Source organism: Anser cygnoides, chromosome 15, assembly GCF_040182565.1.
Source record: "Anser cygnoides isolate HZ-2024a breed goose chromosome 15, Taihu_goose_T2T_genome, whole genome shotgun sequence".
In the NCBI taxonomy this organism is placed as follows: Eukaryota; Metazoa; Chordata; class Aves; order Anseriformes; family Anatidae; genus Anser; species Anser cygnoides.
The window spans coordinates 8,166,260-8,193,065 of NC_089887.1; the positions used below are offsets into that span (position 1 = coordinate 8,166,260).

The window sequence follows — 26,806 nt, forward strand, 5'->3', positions numbered from 1 at the left end:
ATGCACACATCTTTCAAACAAAAGTAACAGACAAAAGTTTGACAAATGATTGCACCATAAGACAGTGTTTTATATACAGCTTACAAGATATGATTTTCTGCTATAAATTATTACTGTACTACATAGTACTTAGTGACTTCATTAAAAGCAACTGTTGACAGCTGTCTCTTAATTTACTGAGTGGAGGGTTTTTTTTATTATTTTTTTTTTTTTTTTACAATGCAGATAGCTGTATCTATTTCTGGACTTGAAATGCTCAAATATTTAATCAAACAGCCAGCTAGTTAAATCTCCACTATTTAATAATTCATAGCAATAGCATTGGCAGATCAGAAAAATTTCCAGCCAGCCAGCCACAGACTGGCTATGCTCCAAGGTAAGTGTTCATGTTTTTTATTGCATGAGGATCCATTTAATCAAAGCCTAAATCAACCGTATACATGATGTTACTATATCCAAAATAGGTGAGGAAGAAGAATCTTAGCAGTCGAGAAACCTGCCCCCTTCACTCATGTTCCAGTTAAAAAACCTCCTAGAACTCTTTACAAGAGTGACATTCCTGAAAACAGAAGAGCTTTTCTGCATCAGAATTGCTAAGTTTTAGTCAATAGTTCAGCTTCCGGTACACCACCAATAACACTGAAAATTTAGACACATCCAGCAGCTTAACCTGGCATTTTATCTCTCTTCCACAACACTGCTAGAGGGAATTAGAGTATCTGTGCAGATGAAGGCTTAAGGAACCAAATTATCTGTAAAGCATCAGTTCTAAGTAGGTGCCTGGCTGTACTTACAGATTAGAGTAGTTGAGAAAAAAGCATTTTTTGAACACTTCCTTCTATCTGTGAGTGAACTAAGTGGAAAAAAAAGTCACTTAAAAAACGTTACAGTAGCAAATTTGTTCAAAACCATCAAAATGTGAACTATGAACTGTTTAATTCAGCAGAATCAGGGAGAAGTAAGAGGACCAGAGTCCTGTAGGATTTGAATGGCACAGAGTTTCAAAGAATTGTGCAAACTGTCTTATCAGCTTAAGTGTCTGAAGATAAGTGATTATTTCGGAAGCTTCTGATTATTTCAATAACATTTTTAAAAGTGCCTATTAATGCAGTTCAAACAAGCTCCACAAAACAGAACTTGAAACGTACAATTTTTTGTTTGCTGTCATAATGGACCTCAGATAAAACCTTGGGCTAACTGGAAAATGAATATAGATAGTGCAGGCAGCTTTCCTGGGACACCAAGAAAAAATTTACTTTCTGCAAGTTTAGATTGAGTAGTAAATTATGACAATACCTATGGAGCCGTGCTGGAAAGTAAAACTGCTTTTCGTGAGGAATACTTCAGATTTGGATGGTCCTTAAATCCACATTTATAACTACTTCAGTGAATAAGGCATATACCATTTAAACAATTATACTGCTTTTTTTAGTAAAGGTGAATAAGTTCATCCATCTTTGCAGTGAAATAGCGTTTGCATTACTTTAAACACTGCATTTTACATGTGCTAGAGAAATGCTTATCTCTGCTGTAAACTGCAGTGCTTGAACTCATATGAATATCAATAATAACAATGTAGTAGAAAAAGAGACTTTCTATACAACAGTTGCTAATAATTTAAATAGTGTCAGTTTCCCCAAATTAGGATTTTAACTTTAAGGTATGACATGATCTCACCTTCTACCCTCATATACAAATAAATTACCATAAAAAGAACTTTAGCTTAACTTAAAATTGCACCTAGAAAGGCATGGGATCATTTGTACCTATTACAAAAACTGTTAAAATCAAGGGCTGCTACAAAGAATGAGGTAAACTGAAGACTCTCAGCTATGTGGCCTTCAGAGAAATGGCTTTTTTTCTATTGAGTTCTAGTTTTGCACACCACAGTGTTTTGCTAGCAAAGCGTTCTGAGTTCTTTTCCAGAAACCATTTGTGTATATATACATATATATATGTATATACACACCCACACATACACACACACACTGTATACTGCATCAGCAAAATATATATATATTTATATATATATTTATATAAATATAAGGAAGAAATCCCCCTCTGAAATGTTCCTTAGTGTTTTTCTAGAGCTTATGGGGGAGGAGGGGATGTACGTCTTCTTGCTGTTACATATGTTTTGGAGAACAATTGATCTATTGGCTTCTTGGTGCAGTAATGCAAGATCGATCCATATTGGTGCCAAAGGCTTTGCGCATTAGAAGAAGGATGTAAAATACTAATCTCCTAATCAGTGAGGCCAGCCTCACTTGAATTCCTCTGCAACCCTCTGGTCTACAACAAAGTTCATAAATACTTTGACTTCTGAATCATTAGACGTTAAAAATGGGAACAGTACAGTAAGACGGGGCATTATGCTTCTCAGTGTAAAGCATTCTTCACTAGTTCCTATCACAGTGCAGACCTGACTGCATTAAATATGCTCAGGAGATTAGTCAACGTTGTCTGTATTTGGTTATGGGAAAGGCTCTCCTTTTTTCAATCCAAAGTGCATAGTGAGAATAAGTCAAAGCATTCCTTTTTCAGTAAGTGTTTAATAGTCATATCTAGGCATCCTCCCGAGAATGCAGTTCTGTGTCTCTTTTCCAAAATAAAGTCCCACAGTCCAGACATTCATCAGCCAGGTAAACAAACTTTGCCAGCAAATAGAAGTCCAACTATTGTAAAGAAAATGGATAAGACAAACAGTACATACGAAGACCCAACCACTGTATTATTGGGTAATTTATATGGTTGACCTCCAACTTCATTGATGTAAAATCCAATTGGAAATATTAGGGCTGCCATACAGAATAGAATCACTGCAAAGAAAAAGAAAAAGACAGTCACTGCTGTGACTCAGAAGAGTCAAAATATTTACAAATCCATAGAGCAGTATAGGAAAGCAAGCCAAGTATTCTGACCAAGCCTAAGAGCTGAGATATTCCTATACATAACTTGCTTGAAATGACTGAGTGTGCTCTACCTTGCTTTTAAAAGATCCATTATCTATCCCGAAGACAGACTAAAAGATCCCCATTTTAACAGTAATTTCAGCCTTGCTCACTGGATCATGAACTCTTTAAATAAATAAATTTAGAGGATGTACTTCTACCACCACCCATGAGTCTAATCACGAAGTTCATTACTCCTTCTAATTATTTTAGCCATTTCCTCCCCCGAAGTCAAGATAAACTAACATTCAACATTGAAGAAACTCATTTTTTAATCACTTGTCTTTTTCCAACTATAGTTGCTGTCTCCCATTCTTCCAAAATCTTTTTCTATCCAAGCTTTGTTAAAAATAGAAAACATTGTCATTATGGTTTCTTTTAGATTTAAATACAGCAGTTTCCTAAATTTATTTCATTTCTTAAGGAAACATTCATATATCCTTAAGATTTTCCATTGGAGTTCAAAGAAAGTTTTCTGATTCAATTTAATCTAAGCTTCTTAGCAAGAAACTTCAAGTTCAGACTCCATGAACTTAGAGAACCAAGCAATGACACTTATTTCACTTGAATAGTTGGACTTAGGTACATGGTTCATGTTTACAACTGACTCTGTGTAGATATACAAAAAACAGAACCCCTATTAAAGCCATTCATTAGAATTACACTACGGATTTCACAGGCCTTCAGATATTAAGTGACCAACGCTTCTCACAGCACACTTCAGTACTCTGATCAAACCCAGTAAAGGATATCCAGCGTTGTAATCTTTCCCAGATGAGAACTCCAGTGTTCCTACAAGACGCCTCTGGATAAATAATCTTACTTAATTTGAACATAGCAAAATGCAGGGTTGTACAGCCTCAACCAAGGGAATGACTTCTCTAAGAGAGAAGAGACTCTTCACAAGAAAAAGGATTAGCTTTTAAGTTGGTTTGATTGCATATTCACGAATATAGCATTAGTTACTTTTTTGTTTTTAAATCAGTATTAGCACAACAGATTTTTTTTCCACTAGTTAAGTCAATGTCTAGTGCCTTACTGTTATTTCATTTATATATATTTCAACTTTATTTCAAACATTTGTTGTGAGTGGAACATGGTATCCCAATACTCATTCAACCAAATATAAATTACGTCTAAGGGCACGTCCCACCAACTATATACATACTCATCCCACCATCCCATATGATGCACAGCTCACACAAACATCTCTCAGTTCTCAATAATGCACACTACATACTAGTTCACTGAGTTTCCTCTCACTTAACAGACTGCTGCTTTTTATTTGTTAATAAGAAACACAGGTGCTGTCCTTGTCAGTACTCTCTTCTCTACCACTAAGACAACGAACTCTAGGGGTGCTGTTCCCTACTTGGGCTTCCTGCAATTCAAACAAGCAACAATTTAAAACAAACAAAAAAAACATACTAGTAATAGCCACAACCTTAATTACTGGCTCCTGTGCAAGTCAGCAGTACTCCAGATCTTTTTGTTTCCAAAAGGTACCTTAAATTCAGCAGCTCATCTGTCCTTACCAGGACAGTCTCTATTCTTTCCAAATGCAGAGATGATGGGTTAGAGCAGACTTAATAGTTTGTCAAGCAACTTCATTACTCTTCTTCCTGCCTAAATACATGTGCTCCTGTCTTTCCAGCTTTACAATGTTACATGCCCATACTAAAAACTTTATCAACTCCATGTTTATTCAAGATCAACTGCTTGTCTTTATGTATGTCACATCTTAATGCTTAGTTCTTGCAATTTGCATAGCACAGGTCTCAGCTTTGAGGAAAAATTCTCATGCTCTGTAGAAGAGACTAGTTATGGGCATGAAGAATCTGAATTCAAGAAATGTCCATGAAGAATTATGGATATGAACCAAAAGGCCAGTTTCATCACATGATGCACATCAGACTTTCAGCTGATCCTTGCATTCCTAAACATGAAGCAGCTTACACAATACCTTGAGTTGAATGCTGCCAACACAAGAATCAGCCTCTCTGCTTACTTATTTATTCCCCAGTAAGTATTTTAGTAAATAAAAATAAACTAAGTAATATGTATATACACGTTCCACTAGAGGGAGCTTGTGACTTGCTTTTAATATAACTACGCCAGCGGATTATGGAAGAAAAAGAGCACAAACTAATCTGGCAACTGCATAGTTACTGAATTCTTGCTCAGTGCTACCACATTAGACCATCTGTTAAAACAAAATCAAAGAACCAGAAACCAGACATTAAACATTACACACGTTAAACATTAATCTAAAAGTTTTTATCTATTTTATTGGTCCACATAATTCCATACAACACAATCAAATCCTTAAAAGATTGTTTCCTCTTTTTTAATTGTATCTTAACCAGTAAATGGTCCATCTGAGGAGAGAAAGATCGGGTACATGTTTCTTGAGCAGATTTGTGTAAGCACAGAAGAGCTCTGTGTGTAAGTGGTCCAGAAAACAGTGGTTGATAATGCATACTTATTAATGCAACACATAATTAGTAACAGTTTCAACAATACTCTGAGGATGAGTCACATTATCATAACTCAGCATGTTTTCTATTACATCCAGTTTGTCCCTGAGGAGCATTCCAGTTATTTACCAAACTTCTATTAGATTTTTAACAAAAATGCACTTATAGGAAATAGCTTTATGATTCTGAAACAGCCACCTCCACTTCCAGGATTAAGTCTCCTTTGTTACTTTCAAGAACTACATAGCTGAAAAAGTTCTGATGGCGTCATGGATAAGGCTGAAGAATATATCTTTATTCTCTCCCCTACTGACCAATTGTTCTTTGAGGTGCATTGTACATACCTGCACCCACCAGCACTTCCAGGTCCGAGACCTGTTACTGGCATTGTACTGCCAAGCCAAAAATTTGCCCAGTATCTCATGTTCTTGTGGGAGGACAGAATAGGCAGGTACCTCAGCCCTCCCTCAGTTTGCAAGAGGAGAAAAAATAAATTCTGCAAATGCAGACTGTGAAGAATGCTAATGCACATACACGCTTCAAATGTTTGTTACAGAAGTAACCAGCAGTCTTTTTTCTTCCAAATAACAGTGCACATGTTCTGCTGCAAGGGTTTCCAAGCAATTTTCCTTAGCATGGTCTAAGAATTTTTAATCTACTGAAAAACAGATTTCAAAGTCTGTCAGATTAGGAAGTCTAAGTTATCATCTCAAAAAATTGACATATTAAGAAAAAATGCGTGATTAATTAATTAAAAAGAGACAAAATCCAAGAAAGGAAGCACTGAGTTAACTTAGTGTATATATTCTTCTAGAATGCGAATTGCTGGCTAGAGCTGTGACACAAATGTAGCTTTCCAAATCTGGTCGTATCAGCTCAGCGAATTTCCAGCAAAATCTCCAGCAACCCATAAAGAACTTCTTCCTCAGGAGTATGTACTTATGATTTCAGGGAAAGTTTGCAGAAAAAGACACAATCATTACAGTTGCTATTAACAAAAATATTTAGGTAACAGAACACAATTTCTAGTCTGCTTCTGAATGTTGTCTGTCAAAAAAGGTCTAGATCCTTTAATTCTTAAGCTTGAAATTGTTTTGAGCATCCAGTGACAGTAACTTCAAAGAATCCAGAATAAAGTGTATTGAAAGAAGGAAAAGGCTATAGACTAGTCTTTAGGAGAGCATGGTACTACCTGCTTGTCTATTTTGAGATGCATAACATAGAAAGCAGCAGCTTGTACAAATCCTTTGTAACCCAAGAAGCCCTTTATTCACTCAGAAACACCAGGAACAAGTATTTGCAAGATAGCTAATACTAGTTAAGAATGTGATTGTCCTACTGTGTTTCTACTTGCATTCCAAAAATCAAGTCCGTTACACTCATGAACATGTAAATCCTCATACAAATGAGTAACAGACTCTCTGGTAACTGCTAGAAAAAAAGGTAGAATTATGATTTTCTATTCAGCATCTTTTCCCTTGATATATCTCAGAGAAGCACCTACACTTCAGTGGTGGTAACAGAATTAGTTCCTTTTCTAGCTGTAGCAGATGGTAGAGACCTGAATTTGTTTAAGATGTAAACAGACCTTGTAGGCTATTCTACGAATTCCTGCAACATTCAAGATTGTTATAATATACAGAATAGCATATAGGTGGCCTCCGCAGAGGATAAGCTCTGGATACAGTTCCTAATTATAGATCTTAACAGTATCTGTCCCAAGGACCACAAGAATTACAGCTTTAAAGATTTACCATAGGTTCGCCACATCCTATCTTCTAAAACAGAAGATGGCATAATGACCTGTAAAGGAAAGGGATTTAGATTAATTTGAAGCAGGACTAGCAAGAAAGGAGTAGTTTCAGAGATACATGGAACAATACCAAAGCCAGGTTTCTTGCCTGCTACCAACTTATGCCTCCCTGTCACAGGGCAGAATTAGTGATGAAGCAGTACAGAAGCTGGGATGGTAACAGCTCACACTTGAGCAACAGGTAAGTGATACCATGCAATGAATAGCTGACAGATCTTTGGTTGCCATCAACAGATGAGGCACAGCTGTGAGTCTGCAACTCCTCTTTTATTGAGGAAGCACACAAAGACCTGGGCAGTACAGAAATGAACACCAAGAAGGAATCTACTCTTCATTACATTGCATGAATTCAGCACTACAGTTAATGGGACTCAGAGAACAACAATAGTTCTGACAGTGTCTATGCCCAGGGTGACAATACCTATCACATCAGTAGGAATACTATGATTTTTGCAAGACTCTTCTCTACAGGAAGCATAGGAAAACTTTTGCATTTGCCTTTAGAAGACTTTTGTCACTCGTGCAGCGTGATCTGGAAGACTGAAATCTCTCTTCTGTCTGCAAAGACAGTTTGCAGAGAAGCCTGAAGGACAAGTTTCTACATAGTAAAGTCACCAATGGCTGAGGAAGGATGCAAATGCTGTGCTAGTAAATACTCTCAGGTGCATCCCTTTAAAAGTGTATACAGGAAAGCATATACATGAAATAAAAATTAAAATTTTGTCCTTTGCATGTCCCTTAGCTAAGGCAGACAAGATCACTTGGCAATAATTCATATTTAGTAGATGCACTGTTGAAAAGTGTGTTATCCAAGATGACAAGACTACAAGCAAAAATTCCAGCAAAGATAAGGTACATAATATGGTTAACTTTTCTCCAAGCCTAATTTCTCAATATGATTAAGAAATCAAGGAGAGAAACAGTTTTTCGCTGAGGAAAAAGGCTCTGATTCTTACTTCAGGAGAGCTATTCCTCTGTGACCTTTGCTGGATACAAAAATAAAAGCAAGCAGGCTTCTCTGCCATAATCAGTAGTGCCAACAAACTGCTGAATACAGAGGGATGTGTGTGAAGAGTCACCCAAGAACCTATAGATCCCATCTACAGCCATAACTTGGGTAAAAAATGAAAGTGAAAATCAGACTGCAATAAAAGGTGATACCAACAGCCCGGATAAAGTCACCACAATCCAAAACAATGTCCAAAATCAATCTAATACTATCTTAATCTTTTAGTTGTAGCAGAAAAACTCTATCCTACCTTTGCTTCTCTTTGAAGGGGTTGGTATAGGCATGCCAAGCAACCAGCACTAGTTTATGACCTGGACTCTTCTTCCCTGAATTATCATACTGTGCTCTGTAAAGTGAGCAAAGGAACGAAGCGCTGAGGATGTTTGCACCAGTTTACTCTACAGACTTCGATCAATTGAGAAAAACATCAAATAGTCCCTTAGGGTCTTTCACATGATTATTACAAAATCAAGACAAAGAAATCAGGAAGCTTCTCTTTCCCTGCACAATGTTGTTAAACAGCTACAGGGAGCTGCGCTTCCAAGACTTTTCTCTTCTGCAAGGGAGGTCTTCATCCTCTTCCTCAAAAAGAGAGGTTATTTCAGATAGTTATCCAGGAATAAGAGTGAGACTCTCATCACTCTTCTGGATAGCATTCCACCCCCTTGAACAGAAGGGTATTTACGCTGGATCTGGAAACAAACTGACTCAACCCATCAGGGTCAAATTCCAGCATGAACTGGGCAAGACTGACCTCTTAGCAGGCCCTCCTTGCTACTGGCAGAGTTGCAAGGAAAGGGCTGAGCAAAAGGATTCCTTTGCTGTTACATGATTTAATTTAGACCCCCCTTGCATTTGAAGAGAACAGAGCTGCCAGTCCCAGAGCGGCCTTTAGCAACCCCAGCAAACTTTGCTGCCACCTAAGACAGCACATCCTATGTCATGTTCAGAAAGTTCTGCAAGAATATCTACTAATTGCCTGTACTGAGCTGTGGAGTCTTGAAATCACCTGCAGAAGAGATGTAATACAATTATGAAGTTTTCTCTACCCCCTTCTACTGAGTTACCCATCTTTTCATAACACAGTACTCTGGCACTTCACAGGAAGGACCTGTTCATTGTAGTCCAAGTTAATTCCACAAGTCCACATGTTGCCTAATACCAATCTACAAATACTAAAAAATCTACAAAACTAATTTGTGTTGCCATTCAATGAACCAGAGAATTTGTTCTTGTCTACCTCCTGAAAAATAAAGAACTCTGCCTTCCATTCACTTCTTTTCCCAAAGTGACTTTTCTTACAAGTGAGTCAAGCAATACAATTTCCCATCATCATTGTTAACAGGAACACAAAGGTCACAGAGTTGTACGTATTGGAGATGAATATCAAAGATGTTGAATTTCAGCAACACAGTCATATCTTAATAGAATTATAAGAAATTCTGAGTTGCAAGAGAAAAAAGTTAATATGCTTCATTATTAAACATAACAAAGACAAGTGCAGGTCCTTCTATATTTAGACCTTAATAATGGACCAGTTGCAAGCCCGAAGGAATCTACAGAAAAAAAGAGCTTTAGGTTACCAGAATTTTCAGCTGAACCACGCAAAGCTATAGAAAGCTAAAGATGCAAGATTTTGATTAATGGAGATATTTTAAAACACTAAAGTATGTAAAGCCCAAAATGCAAGTTGTGAATTAAAGAAAAAAACTCAGTAAATAAACCAACATATAGTACTAAAAAAAAAAAACATGCCATAAAACAAGCTTTGACTTTAGCTCACTGTAAGCATTTTAATCTTACATAGCATTTTGAGCTCAAACCCTCCCTGCATACATCAGATACACATGAAATATGTATAGATATACTATGGCAACTAGAAAAGTTGGGCTGTAATATTCAGTAATACTCATGTCTATTTTAGTCATTCACTTGAAAATAAAAGTCAATCACAATGAATACAGCATTTCAACAGCTCCACTGTCTGCAAAAGCTGCACTACCAATTTAATATGCTATGTAGCAAAGTTGTCAGAAGGACGGCTTTGACTGTACAAGTGCCTCAGCAAAGTGCCTCTGTTGAAGCTCAGCGCCTTTTTACATTATTCCCTCCCCCAAACAAACTTCAATCTCATTCATATTAGATGTCATAGAGTTCCATTAAACCTTATTTATGTCTGTGTAAACCACAAACTTGCATCTTCCAGTTAGTGTTCACACTACCTTTAGTGGTATGTCATAATTCAAGTCAATTTAAAAGCCCTCAGGTTTCCAGTTTTTTCATGCTGTCATCCCCACCATTAAGGCACCATTTCACAGTTGGCATAAGCCTGTAACACACACCAAGAAAAGGAAGTTTGAAAGTTACTCCCCTTACTTGTTACAACTATTTTTCATTTGCACTGAAGTAGCCACAGCATGTTTCCCCGTGCAGAAACACAGGGCTGCTAGAGGAGGCTCAGCCTGTGCTGGGAGGAATTATGCCAGTACTCATGCAGAGCAGAACCAAGGGAGGCAGAAAAACACTGGTACTAGTCCCTCTACTAAAGCACTGCTGCGGGTCACAGGAAGAAAAAGTCTCAGTGCTGTGAAGCACAGCAGATGCTCTGCAGTGGGCAACCCTCCTGCATAGCCAATTAGGATGCAGATATTCCGAATAAAAAACCTGTTGTGAGCATCAAGCAGGACTGAACCAGCATCAACCCTGAATGAGGTATTCATGAGATACCTGAAATAGGAATGGATTTCAGACTCTACTAAGTCTCAGATGCATCAACTGCTTTCTCTACCTAGCAGAGGGAATTTCCAGTCATTCCATTTTGCTAGGAGTAAGACTGGAGATATGGGTATGGGGAAGACACAACCTGGGACTGACCTCTTCCACCTCTGCTCATTTTCTTCAGCCAATTAACGGCACTCCTCAAGGAAGGTAAAGGGATCAGGGAATGCAACGCCTTCCTTTAATCTCACCTTGGGCCAACAGGCTATTAATCCCTCTCAATTATCAATCCCTCAATTTTTGAAGAATTTCTTTTTTCTCTCAGATGTGGTATTTGAAGAGAAAGAACGTTTTATATAGTAGGAACCCTACACATTGTTCCCTGACAACAGCGTTATTTTAGACTCCACCAGTTTATCCTGTGTACAGGTCAACTGTGTAGTTGAGGTCACTTACTTCCAGTGAAAGCTATCCAGCGGGCATATTTAGTAGCTTCTCTTCGCCAGTGGGAAGCCACCAGCAAACCACATGTGACAGTTAGTGAAATGATTCCCATAATGATGAAAAATAACGTAGTGACCCACTCAGGAGGCAGCCGTGGAGGAATACAGGTCCTGTCACGTCCATGGATGGTTTGACACTGTCGCACAAGGCCAACTGTGAGAGCACCTGAAAATACATAGCAGAGAGGCAAGTAAACTTTCAAAATCCTCTCTGAGGGGCGCTCAGCTGCAAATTGAATCTCAGATTTGTCTAGGTATAAGGGATTCTTTGATGAGCCCTAATAAGCCTTTCAAAGACAGAGGATAGGAGGGACATCTATCTTCATGTTCTTTCATCAAACCTTTGCACAAATTGAAGTGAGATGGCTACAGGCTGTACAAGCTGGTTCTTGAGTGGCAGTCGAGGTCTAATCAAAGGGATAAAGCACTCCTATGAAGCCTACCACTATCAGCTAAAATGGTAGTGGAGGTGTAGAGTTCCCTCATCTTTGGAAGAAAAAATACTTTTATAATCTGATAAAACAGGATGCAGCCCCCCTAACAGGTCTCAGTCTAATGCCTTTTTCTCTCATCTGTAAACACAGCTTTAATCCTCAAAGTCTTGCAGTAGAATCTCCATTTAGTTCACATGAAGATTTTAAGAATGTTTTCCAAATAATCCACTTCTTGACAATAACTGTCTAAGAGTCAATTGACTTAGGTCAATTCTTTTGTTAGCTAACAAGAGTTACAACACACACCACCTGGGATATCTATACTACTAGCCAAAGAGATCCTAGGAAAAGAACGAGACTGGTACAGGAACTGTATTGTTTTGTCACAGTCCACCAGAGGAAAAAAACAACCAAATCATTTTAAAATTGTAGTTGACTCTTACAGTAGCAAACTGGAATGCAACCAACAGGCTGAGCCTAAGACATATCATGACAAGCAGAACTCTGCAAGTGACAGAAAAATCAGATGTTTTCTATTAGATCCAAGTAAATCTGAGTTAGTATCTATTTCAGTGCATCTGAGACTAATACATAAAGCAGCTTTTAGTAAGCTTTAATACTGAAGTTCTTTACCTGGAAAATTTTAATGCAACATTAACATGTAAGGTTAAAATCTATTTCTTCCTGCAACACTTAAGTCCTATATTTCTCAATTCTTCACAATTTTTCTTCTGACCTACTTCCTTAAATAATCACAATTGTCCTTTATCTAAATTAAAGTCATCAATGGATAGCATTAGAGTCAACACCTTCCTCCACAAATTATTTTAAACAGGTCAACTATAACATTATTTACTTAAAAATAGAGTGTGCAACTCAGAAAAAATGAAAGATTCACTGAAAGATTCAGAGATGTATTTTCATCTTGAGTAAAAGTTTGAGTAAAATCCTTAAAAATGTGTCAGTTACAAAACCCACTACTGCAAAACTGGCATTTTCTACTCCAGATATACAGCAATCGTACCATGGCTGCACACCAGGATTAATCAGAACTCAGCTAGAATTACACAAGCAGACTTGCACAGCCCACATGCCTGTATACTAGTTTTGCATGCAGGGCTTCTCAGTTCCTTTTTTGCAGCCTGCCATGTTTTCATTTTACATCAGCTGCCAGGGCAGAAGGGAGATGTGCATGTGTCCTTGATAGTCAAGCTCCCTGAAACACACACATATTGCAGAACCTCATACAAAACACTAAGTAGCTTGGGGATAAAGAGGCTATTCACTGCAGCATGACAGAACAATAAACTAATCCCAGTCGCTCTGCAAGAATAGGATTTAACATCAATTTTGCTGCCTTTATAGCAAAAGTCAGTTCTGTCTAAACTGAAGTTCTAAACTAAAGAATAACTTTTAAAAGTGTAAAAATTACATCATGAGCTCAAATATTTCCTGAATTCAGAGACAATAATTGAATGCATTTTTAACTTTGACGAAAGCAACAGTGCTAAGGCTTTGAACCCTAAGCCTACAGACTCTTTGGAGGTCGAATGAGGGTAAGAAAAGGTTTGTGAACTATTTCTAAAGGTTCCATAAAGGTAACTAGGAGAAACAACCTCACTCATAAATTTCAAGTTCAAGATTAAGTTCACAATACCGGGTTATCTCACATAAACTGAGGAAGCACGAAGTTAAACCTCATAGCTTGCTCCCAGTGACAGATCTCCTGTTGAATGCAGACTTCAAAAGAAGAGCAGGTACAGAATGAATGAACGCTTGAGGCCGCAGAACCTCATACATGCCAGCCAGGATTATTCTGCTGGGCATATTCATACCTACACAGACATAAAATTTGATTCCATAAATAAGACTTTTCTTTGGTGTGTAAAAGGAGTATTTACTTGCCATAAAACTCTACAGAAGAGTGGGTTTACGTGGTATTTGATTATGTAGGTCCTGCTCTAAAGCCGGCAAGCAAACAGTTGCTAGGCAGCTGCCAATGATATATCTAGGTGTAGAAAATCTTGGTTACTCTTATCTGATTTACCACTGAAAGGAGGGACAGAGAATACTATATTGGACAGTCTCCTCCTGCCTGCAGTTAGAGAACAGCCCAATAGTCCGTCTCAAGCCGGTCATCAAGTTCCAATCTTACCCCTAGGAAAAAGGGGCTTTTAGTCCTTCCTTCAGAATAATGCCAGCATAACTGCTGAAAATCTAAGCACCACACGCAGCAGTAAAACAAACAGCAGAAATAATGCTAGTAGATTAAGCAGCTTAACCAGATACACTCTACAGCCCTAAAACACGTGCAGCAGAGTTAGTATGCCTGCCCATCCTCCAAAGCCCCAGACCTGCAGTGAGCTAGGAGGACAGCGTGGGCATGCTGAGGGCGGCTCCCCTCCCGTCACATCACGTCCTCCCCCTCCGTAGCTTCCCAGACCAGCACTGTGCACCTCAGTACAGCCAGTGCAAGGAGTGATTAGTATATGCACTCAGAATTACTAAAAATGAGGCTCAGCCTTGATCAAAGCAGAGGATGCTGAATTGAGCAAATGTATGTGAAGTGGTCCTTAGTCTTTTCCAGTAAATCTATTCCCTAAAGTACCAGGGTGCTTCAGACACGTGAAACCGCCTTCCAACAGTGAGTCTGATCATAATCAGGACTCCACATTATACCAGTGAGAGATTTCATGATCACATTCCCACACTACCTTACCTTACTCCTCCAGTAACGCTTATTCTGACACTGCTTTTTTTTTTTTTCTCTTAGCAGGATCACTAATAAAAAGGCTATTTAACAAATGCACTAAAATTTGGGAGCATCATCTATTTTATAATTAAGTTTCACAAAACCACAGAGAGACAGAGGGGGGAGAAGGCACCCCACCAAGGGCAGGCAAGCCCTAGGCTTTCCCATTCGAGCAGATGTGCCGCTGCACTGAGCAGACCCCCGAGTCCCATGGCAGCCCTGCCGATGCTTTGCCATCCCTCTCCTGTTTCCGTGGTAACTACAGAGCCACCAAGGAGGAAGCACACACTGCGGGGAGAAACAAAGATTGCTGCAGCCCTTTCACTCCCCCACCTCTCCATCACTTCTGAATTATTAACAGTGGCACAGCGAAACCATGTCTGGAAAGCAGGGGCATAATAGCAGCTGTTCAGATGTTTGCTGTTTATCTATTGTTTGATTGCCAGAATGTGCAGGATCAAGCATGCCACATGGACACAGCAGAGGTGCCAGTGACCTGCAGAGCTAACTGTGGCACAAGAATCAATTAATATGATAAAAGCATGATGCAGTGAACGAGGTGGGGCTCAAACATTGATAAGTCAGAGCTCAGCAGCTACACTGTCACACGAACATACAAAGCACAAATCCTCAGAACTGCTTTTCCTCATAATGCTTGGGACACCTGCCTGTCCCCTGCACTTCCCCCACTTGCAAATACTCTTTCCCCTTGTTTTAGAGATAACACTGTTCCTTGGGTTTAAATGCATCTGCAACCTTTTATATTCCCTGACAACAGATTCCTCACTTTTACCTTCCATATATTAACCACATCCTAAGCAACATGCTTATTACTAACATTAAATTAGTATTATGGACAAATACGCCTACTGAGGAAGTTAAAACAGTCAATTGCTCCACAACAGCCCACCCACCTGCCCTCCCTCCCTTGCAGTCCTGATGAGATGGAGTGCTTCTGCTAGAAACCCCAGTTGCATCTGCCTGACGATTTCTGCTCAAACTTCTTTTTAGCGTACAGTAGATTTGTTACGTCATCTTTGCTAAGCAAAGAACATAGTTTACAGGGCTCCTAATGAGCCGCTGGAGATGTAAATCTTAGAGCACTGCCAATGTGGCAAGGACACTGAAATGTTTTATGTTTTAGTAATAAGCACAGTACATGGAGCTACGTTATTTGGGCACACTAAAACATTCATAGCTGCTGGTTAGGTAACAGTCACATGCCAGACAATGACATGTAAAATAAGGGCAGCTCAGTTAAGCCATTTCCTGCAACTTAACTGGGCCACAGACCGGGACAGGAGGAAATGAAATTATTCTTGGAAAGTTTCTAAGATCTGTCCAATTAATAAACTTGAATGGAAAAGGGGCCAGGTCTACCGAAGTGGAGGAACAGACTGCAGCTGTCTAAGCACAGATGCAGCTCACTACTTGATCCAAGCGGAAACTTGAAAAGTCTAAAGAGAATGCAGCGATTTGTTCATCGCAAACTAATTCCCTGTATCAAGTTCAGGTTAACCATCAAGTTGACTTTGGCCATCTTGCCTTTAACATGTCTGCTGCTCCTTGCCTGCAACCAAGCCTCTCTGACAGGTGAACGTTTTCAAAGTGAGCGAAGCATAGCCGAGGAATTCCTGAGAGGAACAAACAACAGAATAAGGTAAGAATGGTTCCAACACAACTGCCCGTAACAGCAAACAAGGAGGAAGTATTTCCAAGAAGATTTCTTTCCCCCCAAAGTAATTCAAAGAATTCTGCATTTCCCACCCCCCCCCCTTTTTTTTTTTTTTTAAGTGGGATGTTTCCCAGTCTTACGTACCAAAATCATTTTCCTGCAATGGAAATTTTGTCATGTTGGAGCATTTGTAAATCACCGTACACACACAATTAACTGCAGCTAAACTCTAAATGGAATAACTCTTAAACTCTTAACTCTAAATGGAATAACACCTTTTTCTACACTTCTTTGCTTAAGTCATTGTTGTAGGACAGTATCTGGATTACCTAAATAACTATAAAGGGTATTGTATAAGGATCAAATATAAGAATAGGATCAAGTGCCAATTTCCAATTAAGTATGAGAAAACCACATCTGCTACATAAATAATTACTTCTCTTGTGAGGAATGGGGCATAGTTTGAAGAGATGCTGTTTAGCACTTACACCACTAAAATAACTTCAAGGTTACCATGCAAATCCTGTATTCGCTCTGTGGTATGACAGATTGATTCTTTTACTGCAGATGATCCACTGTGTTGTTCAGTTAGTAGATAAGAAGTAACCAAGTTCTGACTCACTAAAATAAGATTTATGAATGTTAAAGGATGATTTAGAGAAAGGGTTAAAAGAACAACAGAGGATTAACTGCAAATGCACAGAATACAGAGGAGTGCAAAACACAATGGATTATGAGTTATCATTTCTGTACTTTGTATGCCAGATCTTAGGTTTTTGACTCCGTCTCTTGAATTATGTAACAGTTATGCTAACCTTGGAAGAAAAGTTTTAAGAGTTGATCATTTTGAAGCAGACCAGTATTATTTTATAATTTGACCTTGCTTCTGGTCATTTGATATGTCCCATAGATATTTATTGGTTCAAAACCCACATCTAAAAAGTATTTTTTACAATGTTGAAAGATCAGTTTTAATAAAGACCTAGATTTACTTGCAAAGTCCTTGCTTTACCTAGACTGAATCTTTTAAGAGCAAGTCAACATTGCAAGGTACATTATATAAGCTGCTATTTCTCTTCTACTCCATTTATCCCCTTCTCTGAACTCAGAATGTTCTTTACTTCTCAAACCAACTTTGAAACGCACTATTCTTATTGCACTAGAGATACATAAGGTGTTCCTTTGTCAGAAACTCTCTTACGAAAAACCACACATATTGGCAATAATAGATGAGGTAACTTCCCTAGCTTCAGTTTACTAGCTGTGATGAACCTATTAATTGAATTCTATTTAACAATCCAATACCCAGACAACTTAACTTATTAGGTACCATTTTTGACATTCTTTAGAAATCCAAAGTTTAATGACTTTTAAACAGAAGAATTCTCATTTTAAAGATCTAGTCAACGTTAAAGGGTCATGGTTTATCAAGCAGCCTTGCTGCTGAAGACCATCTGGTGCCTGAATTGTCTCAAAAGTTTTCAATTCAGTATTTGTATGACGCCTAATTCAAACCAAATCCCCCTTCCACAAAAAACAGCCTTTTCCCTCCCTCCCACCACCCCCAGAGAGAAAAAAAATAGGGGCCGTATATTGGGGAAGATGACTTATGACTTAGTAGTATTAGAGAAATTTATTATTGCAGATGAAAATCGTTACGATATAGGAGTTTAAGTGGTGTTTAAATTGCAGACATTTGGACCAATAAGCAGTAAGTTTATTTCCGAATTCCAACATCCAAGGCTTTCAATGCCAGGCGTTTTTTATTATTATTTCCTTTAAAAAAAAACAACAACAAAACCCAACAACAACGAGATGGACCACCACACATTGAAAGAGTTATCCTCAGGCAACAACACAGGAACAACTCTCCTGAGGACATAACAAAGGCTCTGAGCGTTCTCACATATCAGAGCCAAGAAATCTGCCCATGCCAAAGGTATTCTTTGCTACTTTGGAATACAGCATTAATTAAATGTTGGTAAACAGGATCTCTAATAAGTTGCATCCTTCTGGTTGTTTGTTGACACTATAAGCATTTGCACAATAGGACACAGTTGTCAGTGAGGACTAGAATCTTGAGTTTCTCAAGTGGCAAGGGCCTGGCAAAAATACCTTGCTTTGTTTTAAAACAAATCAACAAAAAGCTTAAGGTTTTAACTTAAAAAGAAAAAATTAAACGAAATCTATAGTTATTTTCAGTCTTCCCTCAACCAAAATAGAGCTACTCAAATTTGACAAAATTGTGCCTAAAAAAAAGATCAAAGGCAGTGTCAATATTTAAGTGTTTTTCCCAGTCAGCTCTGCTAGTTTTATGCCATATGTTCAGTAGAAAGCCAGAAGCTGTGACACCTACAGCTGTTCTGCCGTTTAGCATCTGATGAGCTTCTGTGCTTTTGAAGAGCGTTATATTTGGCCTGTAACGCAATCCTTCTCCTCCCGTGCACCACGCAGTCCTACCCAGCCTCCTCAGAGCCCTCTGAAGTGGCACGGGCAGGCGGCTGAGCTGGGGGCTCCCCGAGGCCGGCCAGCACCTACAGGAGCCAGCAGCAGGCGGTGGCCGGGCTGGCTCAGTAACGGCAGCACCAGCTGGCCACGGGGCAGCACCACAGCCAGCGAGAGCACTGAAGTTCCCAATCGGCACTTCCTAGGGGATCACCTCCCACACTGGTGTCTTACACCGATCTGTTCGTGGGTTGGCAACAACTGGGTATCAGGACTGTCCGCTTTCAACTCCTTCTGCACATCTTGAAGTACCATTTCACCAAGTCATTTGACTTGTGGGCTCAGATGTCCAAGTGGATCAGGCCAGATGTACCACCACCAGCAAATCACACCAAGTAAAGCATCCTGTTGTTCTTTCTTTCTTTATTCAAGGAGGAGGAACATCTGTCAAACTTCCTGTTCGCAACCTAAAGCAATTTCACTGGCCTTGTGACAAGGGCATCCAAGGGGAGGATGAAAATTCAAGTTCTGGCCCTGCACTCAATACCGCACATTTTAAGAAATCAAAGTTGGGAGGAAAAAGGATCATTTTCCTGTCAGCCATAGCTGCTGCTGATCTCAGCTCTTGTCAGACAAGCTCTGAGAACACCCACTGGTCTGGCTCTTGCATGGTCTGACAAGCCTCCCAGTGGTGTAAGGTGAAAAGAGAGGTGTTAAAACTTATTTGCAAATTTTAGGTGTCTGCTCCTCAGAGGTTACAGGTCCAACAAAGAATATCTCCAATGAAGAATTTATTCTCTGTGAGTACAGCCTCGTGCTGAAAGACAGACTGACACACAACTTAAGTCCATACAATCTATCCTCAAGGACAGCCCGCAGTTTTCTAGCTGATTAGCATTTTAAACTCTCCTAATTTAAAGGGTAGCTTTAACTTCTCAGGCAAATAAAAAAAATGCTTCTTTTGTAGTAATAATTCTCAATTTTAGGCATTTCCTCATTGCTCCCATCACAACAGAAACATTAAAAACAATGGAGAACAGGAAGGCAGGAAGCATAGGCAGAATTTATCCCATACTATAACTATATATATATATCCCGATATCCCTACTATATATATATATATATATATATATATATAACTATACCCCATAGTTATATTTTTCTTTATCCATTTTCCTATGGGAAGTCCTTGTTTTAGAAACCTGCTGAATTTAAGGCTGGATTATTTAGGCAATTCGCACGTGTTGTCTGTGTGGTGATAACACTCCCTTATCACAAATCAGCATCTACAAATATAGACTGGAAGAGCCTGGAGACTTTCTTGGATAGAATAAGAGAAGACAGACTACTTCTGAACAGTTCACCTTGCACCTGACTGAGATAAAATGTGAGCCTCTGAACAGCAGGGCTCAGTCCCTTCTGAACAAGTGGGACTATTCTTAAAAAGCAATCAGATATTATATTGTGCTCCAAAAAGCCTATCTGCTCACATATGTTTATACAGTTGTTACGCTGACATTCTGAAACAGAAGCCTCTCTAATTTTAGATTCAATGTAAGCAGGCAAGAAATGCTCTGTCTTTATCATTAACTTCATCTTACCAAACACACACTTACAGAGCATTTAGTTCAGATTATACTGGGCATGTGTCAACAGACTTCTGTTTGTAAAAGAGCAGCTACTGCTTCTAACTTTTACTCTATTTCACCCTTTTCACCTCTATTTCACATTTTTCATGTATTAAGCTTCAGGGTGCTTTTTGTAATTGCTGAATGATCCAATAGTATTCCACTGAAGATTTTATGAGACCACATTAGAAATCTTTGGCCATTTGATCTTTCCAGGTTTCCCGCACAATCTCGTTACATGGTTTTAAAACTGAATTAAGTGTGGGTTTAAAAAACAAAGTGAAACATGCTTCTTCCCACGTGAGTTTTTGCAATGAAGAACTACATCATTAACATATGAATTTAGGTGCATGATTAGTTTCAGAATGGAATTCAACCTAAGGAAAAAAAGGTTTTCCTTCACCCTTGTGGCTTCTCTTCCCCCACAGCATGCTACGCCTACAAAACTCCTTGCATTAACAGGCACAGAAGCTGCAGGGCATTTTCTCCTGTGTAAGAACAGAGATCAGATTCCTCCACTGTGGCAATTTTGGAGCTGACACTTCCACTACCACAGACTGTGGGAATAAAGTTGGTTGCTGTGTATGCTTTGGAAAAAATGAAGAAGGTAGCTCTGAATGCTGCAATTTAGAATATCTCTATTCTCTACAGAGAAGACTGAACAAAACAGTAAAAGCTTTGGGGATGCAAGCTAAAAAAATATTTGCAAGTCAAACAAGTCGCTTTCTGTGCGAAAGTCAGCTTTCAGGAAGCTTGAGGTCCGTGACAACCTCTCATTTTCATTGTCTTCACTTGCATTTGGTATAAGGACGTCACAATTAAAGGCTGCATGTTTGACATGTTAAGTTCACACTGATGAAGTTACGGATAAAATTGTTCCCCCTTGTACACTTGCTGTGCCTATCAAGGAGATCAGAGTCCATCTCATTTCAGATGTTTACAAAGATTATTACTGCAGAAAACAAACCATTTCATTGAAATATCTAAATAACATTAACATGTGTGTCATCAGTTAGAAAAGTGTAAAAATAACCTAGATTCAAAACAATTGTTTTGATGTTTTCGCAGCAAAGAAGTTCTGAAGAACACTAGACAACCAACTTATCCCATTCTTTATTATTCCGATACCATAACTACTCCTTAAAATACAACTGAATTATATAACTGGGGAGCAGGATGATAGTGGTAGGAAAGCAGGCAAGCTTCAAAGCCAGATCCATAGTTAATGCCATAAGTAAACAGTGTCCCCAAGTCTACTCTTTGTCATCAACAGAAATTAAATCAAGAAACAAAAGTGCACAAGTCTGTAAAAACAAGAATGTCACTTAGTTTTTCTAGCATAAAGTTGCTAAGGTGACCAGTTTTGTGGAGGGGCTCCCTTTCAAAAATGGAATCACTCCTTTTTTCATAAACTTTGCTTCATAATATTTTTTTAAGACGTCCAGTACTACTTTTTCCGTTCTCAAGCCTCAGTGTTTCTTGGGACTATCCATACATTACTTTCACTTATGCCGTAACATTAAAGTATAATCCTATGCCACAAGGTTCTGCAAGGTTATGAAGAACCTGCAGATCTTACTGATTATCTATCTAAAAGTTATCCATTGTAGGAAACTAAAATTATTGTCGATGTTCCAGCTATCCAGTATGATGTTCCAGTAGTATCACTTCTGTTGCTCTAAAACCCTATTTGCTACTTGTGAAGGATTTTCAGAAATTCTTGAGGAACAAATCTTGCTGCAAGTGTGCAAGCCTCATGCTCCTGAACCCATGAAGTAGATTAGAAATAACTTAGACTTAAAAATAACTTAGATTTCCTCTTTTAGGAGGATGCATGTTGAAGTGCACAGTTTATTTTCACAAAAACAGCAACAGCTTCTTTCCAAGACATAACAGAACAGCTAACTTTATGGCAGTCCAGGAGGATAACTGTGGTTCTGACCTGTAGATATAGCCATTAAACATCAGCTGGTGTAACGCCATTTTGAAAACAGACATCTTTCAGTTCTTACTGAACTTACAGGACAGATTCTGTCAATTCACTTCCCACAAACCACTATTCCTTGATGGTCACTCCATTAGTTTAAGCCAAGTGCAAAGCTGAGCCCTGCAGTGTCACATATGAGAATGAAAGACCCCTGGTCTTCTGACACACTGTCAGGAGGGGAACTCGCTTTGTCTCAGGAGTGAAGGCCACACTGGTCATTTGGTTTCCATTACAAGTGCTTCCACTGAAATTTCTGCATTTTCTTTCTTAAAATAATCTACACTTCTTGTGTATCATAGGCTGCCAAGAGCTGGAAGCAGTCACAGCAAGAGAAGAGGAAACCAGGCAAGAAGAAAACGTGGGCAATGACTGGAGAGCAACAAAACAGAAAACACAGGGATAAGAATGCTATAAACAGGGAAGTCAACTCCATGACGAGCACTACAAAGGTAAACAACTTGACTTTACTGCCTAAGAACACCGTAATTGATTAGTTTTTTTGGAAACACCGAGTTCAGAGACAGCTCAGCCCTACTAATGTAGTGCCCCAGTATCCACACAGAGAATTGCTTGCGGTCAAGTTCAAGGCATAATGTGAGATGTATTCAACTGGAAAAATATTTAAACTTAAGTGGATTATTAGCCATTATACCTTGAGAGACTGTCATCCTTAATAATCCCAAAGTGCTTTGGAAATTCCAGCACAGAACTGCACCTACCGTGAGGCTCTTGGGTAGCAGCCAACTGTTGCTTATCACACGACATTGCACAGATAGGAAACGATGGCCTCTAATATTGCAGTAAATCCCTGGGAGGCTTTAGATGCCAACACAAGGGAACATTTCAGTTCATCCCAAGGATGTGGACATAATAGACTATGTCTTGCTCAAAGAGAGGAAGCAACTCTACACACTCTGGAATTCTGAACCTCTGACTAGTGTTTCAGTGTGGCTAGTGCTTCATATTTGATTAGCTTGCCCAGCAGACAAACCATCCGACCATGCTCCCTAAGGTACCCGAGAAAGCCCAACCTCTTGCAATCAATTCTACTTACAAGATTTAAAAAACATATACAAACATGATAACGCATAAATAGGAAATCAAATGCAATAAAATAGGAAGAAGCCAAGAGCTTCACCTTGAGAAAGGATCTAACCTACAGCTTAATTCCATATCGATTTATATGGAATTAGGTAAATTTAAGTGTTTTGCCACTCCAATGCTCTAGCATGTCTTCCCTCTCCTTAAAACAGACACGTACCCTGCACAGATCCTCTTCTTGGCCATATCTCCAGTTTTTTCAGATGTGTATACCTCCATCAGTCAGAGGCTTGGGGAAGAAAAGTGAGATTGAGAAGGGCAGCTGGAGTACACAAAAGGGGACTGCAGCAAAGTTACCATAGAAATTTTTTCCCCCTGCATATAGTCCCCAATAAAAAGAGACTATGTCCATTAATTTGTAGGCACTGTAAATTACAATAAGAACTTTTAATTAAGCAATAATAAATTGATTTTAAAATCTGAAGTTCCATAAACTGTTAATTTATAATAATATATCACTCCCATATTACTTTGTACAAGAAATAAAAACAGCCTCCATATTGTATTTGTTCCACCATACTACAAACGTCATTTTCTATTTAATTCTAAAGCAGAAAGCAGCACTTAACCTCTACAAAGGTTAATACTCTTCCTTATCCATGAATTACTCTGGTTACATTTTTTTCTGAATTATGCAGATGTCAACAAATTCTGGAAAAGGATACTAGAACCAAGTGGAGAAGAACTCCTCCATAAGATGTAAATCCTGAATACCATACTACAAACAGGCAAGAAAAGTTAGTTCTCTCTACTTTGTTTCAAGACTATTAAAAAAAAAAAAAGAGGATGGAAAAAGTTGAGCTTGTGAGATACATATTAAAAATGTAGGTCAGGCTTAAAAGTTTGACCTACTGATCTTCTTTGCTTTGGCAGAAGTACAAATTGAGTTTACATAATGCTACTCACATGTAAGTGCTGGCTGGGAACTAAATGATACAAGTGTTTTTAATAAGCCTAAGTCTTTAACAGGATTCCATTTTTTAGTTTTCAAACAGTTTTAAATCCTTATTTTGTGGTACAACAAGAATCAAAGCTTTGCTGATAGTGCTCACAGGCATTTCTGAGATAAAGAATACCAGCTCTGGTTTACTGACGAAAGAATTGCAGCACGACCATGACAACTTTCCAACATCCAAAGTCAGTCATGCCAGCTGCTAGATTTGAAAGGAAAATACATGTTACTGGATCCCAGATCTGTACTCTACAAATTATGTTTCTTACCTAATTTTTCAGTACTAGAGACTGAGGAATTCCACAGGATTTGGTGACACAAACTAGCAGTTTTGTATGTTCAGACACTACTGAGAAAACAAAACATTCACCTAACACGCAGAGTTAATTTGTATTTGTTAAAATGCAAATGTAAAACATCAGTTCCTCTATGGACAAAACCAACCAGACCTCTCATGCCTGCCCTGGCAAGCTCAAATAACCAGGCTGACACAGCTCTCTTTCAGGAGATTCTTCCTACACATAAAACAGTTCCATATGTTTAAATGTTGAGCAAGCACAAACTTAATTCATTACAACAATGCCTTACTATTAATTTTTCTCGTGCCCTAAGGCCTGGTCAGTTGCAGAACCCAAACACAATTCAAGCCCTCTGCTTTGTCAGATTTTAACATCCACTTGAAAAACATCTAGTCATGAAATGGAATGGAAATGTTAAGGACAGCACTGCACTCCCGACGGAGACACATCTTCTAACAGACTGCTCTTGTCTTCAGACCACTTGGTCTCTACATTCTTTACCAGGCCTTACCAGTTCTTATTCAGTTTTGTTGGTTGTTTTTAGAGGCACTGGCAGCATCTCTAAACTGCAAGCACTGGTGCCTACATCTTAAGGCAGGTCCTGATTCCCTCACTGCCCAGATCAGCAGCTTACCACAGAGCACCACCTCTGCCTGCCTGCTCACACACCTGGGGCACCTAAAGGGAAGTGTATTATTGGAAGTTGTATTCAAGAACCTGACTTCAAACACCTCTGATGTTCACAATGGCTTTGCAGATTGCTTTGCAGTAGTTGCCTCTTTCTAAGCCATGACAGCATGTAACTCTTCATTCTCTGTATCAGAGCATTCTTACATATTCGCAGCACACATTCCAAACAAGTCAGTGGAAGGGCATATAACATCTCCTGTCACAGTGACTGCGTGGTATGGTGCAAAAGAAACAGAAAAAAAAGGCATTTCAAAGAATTACTTCCTATCACGCCACATCATTTTCTGTTAACACATGGAAGAAGCATGTTGTGGCTTGAGTATATTGCGAGGTATTTAACAGACAATCACCAGAACCCTTCTGAAAAGTCAGTTATACATAAATCAAAGAAAACAAAACATTATCTACTTCAGCACACAGCACAGTAATTGCTCTGTGGTACAGTTCCTCCACAGAGCAGCACGAAACATTACCAGGTTCTCAGCACAGACCCTGAAGGGCCATACTGATTTTTAAATATCTTATCGCTACATTTTCCAGCAGACAACTGCATTTAGAACAATGATACCAGCTGGAACTCAAAGTTCGTACCCTTTTTAAGTTGTTGATGCTTTATTTAGCAATACTGGTTGATTCAAGTACCTTCATGTGGCCTTGGGCTTGTTTCATGCATAGCCAGAGCTCCAATTAGAGAAAAACATTTCCATAGCAGTTTGATCTGAAACTCAGCAGGAGCTGGAAATCACCACCAGGTCATATCACCTGCGATACCTCATAAGCTGATCCCAACAAAGCGACTGTTTGAAGTGTGGGGAGAAATTCCTCAGGAGGAGGTATCAAAAGTGGTGTAATAACACTGAACAGCAATCATCTCCTACATGGGTTAGAGCACTTCACAAGAGCAGGGAGTTAATGCCTCATTAACTGAGGAGCAGCCATTGGGCATAGCTTGCTCCATGGATGCCACTGACTCTGGAATCGTACTTCACAAATAACACAGCAACTGAGTATGCAAAACCAAGAATTACACAGAACATTTTGGAAGATACATGGAAAGTCAGCATTTGTAAGCAAAACAGAGACAAGTGAAACCCACAACTGACTGTCATACTGCTACTTGTACAGCATGGTACAAAAAGCTACAGAACATGGCAAGTATTTGCTTTAGAAACATCCACCAGAATTTAGCACCCTGAAATTCTGACATTGTTTTATTTAATGACTGCTACAGCAAAGGTACACTTTGTACTATAAATTGGAATCAAATGCACAATCACGCTACATAGAAAGGGATGACTAAGTCACATAAACAAATGGATAGCTTAACTTTCCGAAGGAGGATTTTGTTTGATTAAATTCTGTTGAATTATTT

General features: G+C 38.9%; 1 protein-coding gene across 2 annotated transcripts in view; it reads right to left on the bottom strand.

Annotated features, from left to right (window-relative positions):
- Nucleotides 1-2,170: 2,170 nt before the first annotated feature.
- The window catches only part of MOSMO (modulator of smoothened), a 28,632-nt gene continuing 3,996 nt past the window's right edge, over nt 2,171-26,806 (bottom strand). Inside the window, exons 2-8 of one of the 2 annotated variants that reach the window (XR_010825073.1) lie at nt 23,654-23,722; nt 16,203-16,291; nt 11,425-11,637; nt 10,473-10,579; nt 8,501-8,596; nt 7,183-7,231; nt 2,679-2,819 (exon numbers count right to left, since the gene is read on the bottom strand). Coding sequence is in view for 1 of the 2 variants with exons in the window: in XM_048068303.2 (XP_047924260.1) it covers nt 2,635-2,819; nt 11,425-11,637 (398 nt within the window). In the remaining variant the exon portion in view is untranslated. Of the gene's footprint in view, nt 2,820-7,182; nt 7,232-8,500; nt 8,597-10,472; nt 10,580-11,424; nt 11,638-16,202; nt 16,292-23,653; nt 23,723-26,806 lie in introns of both variants that reach the window. The other variant, XM_048068303.2, reaches the window with a different exon arrangement.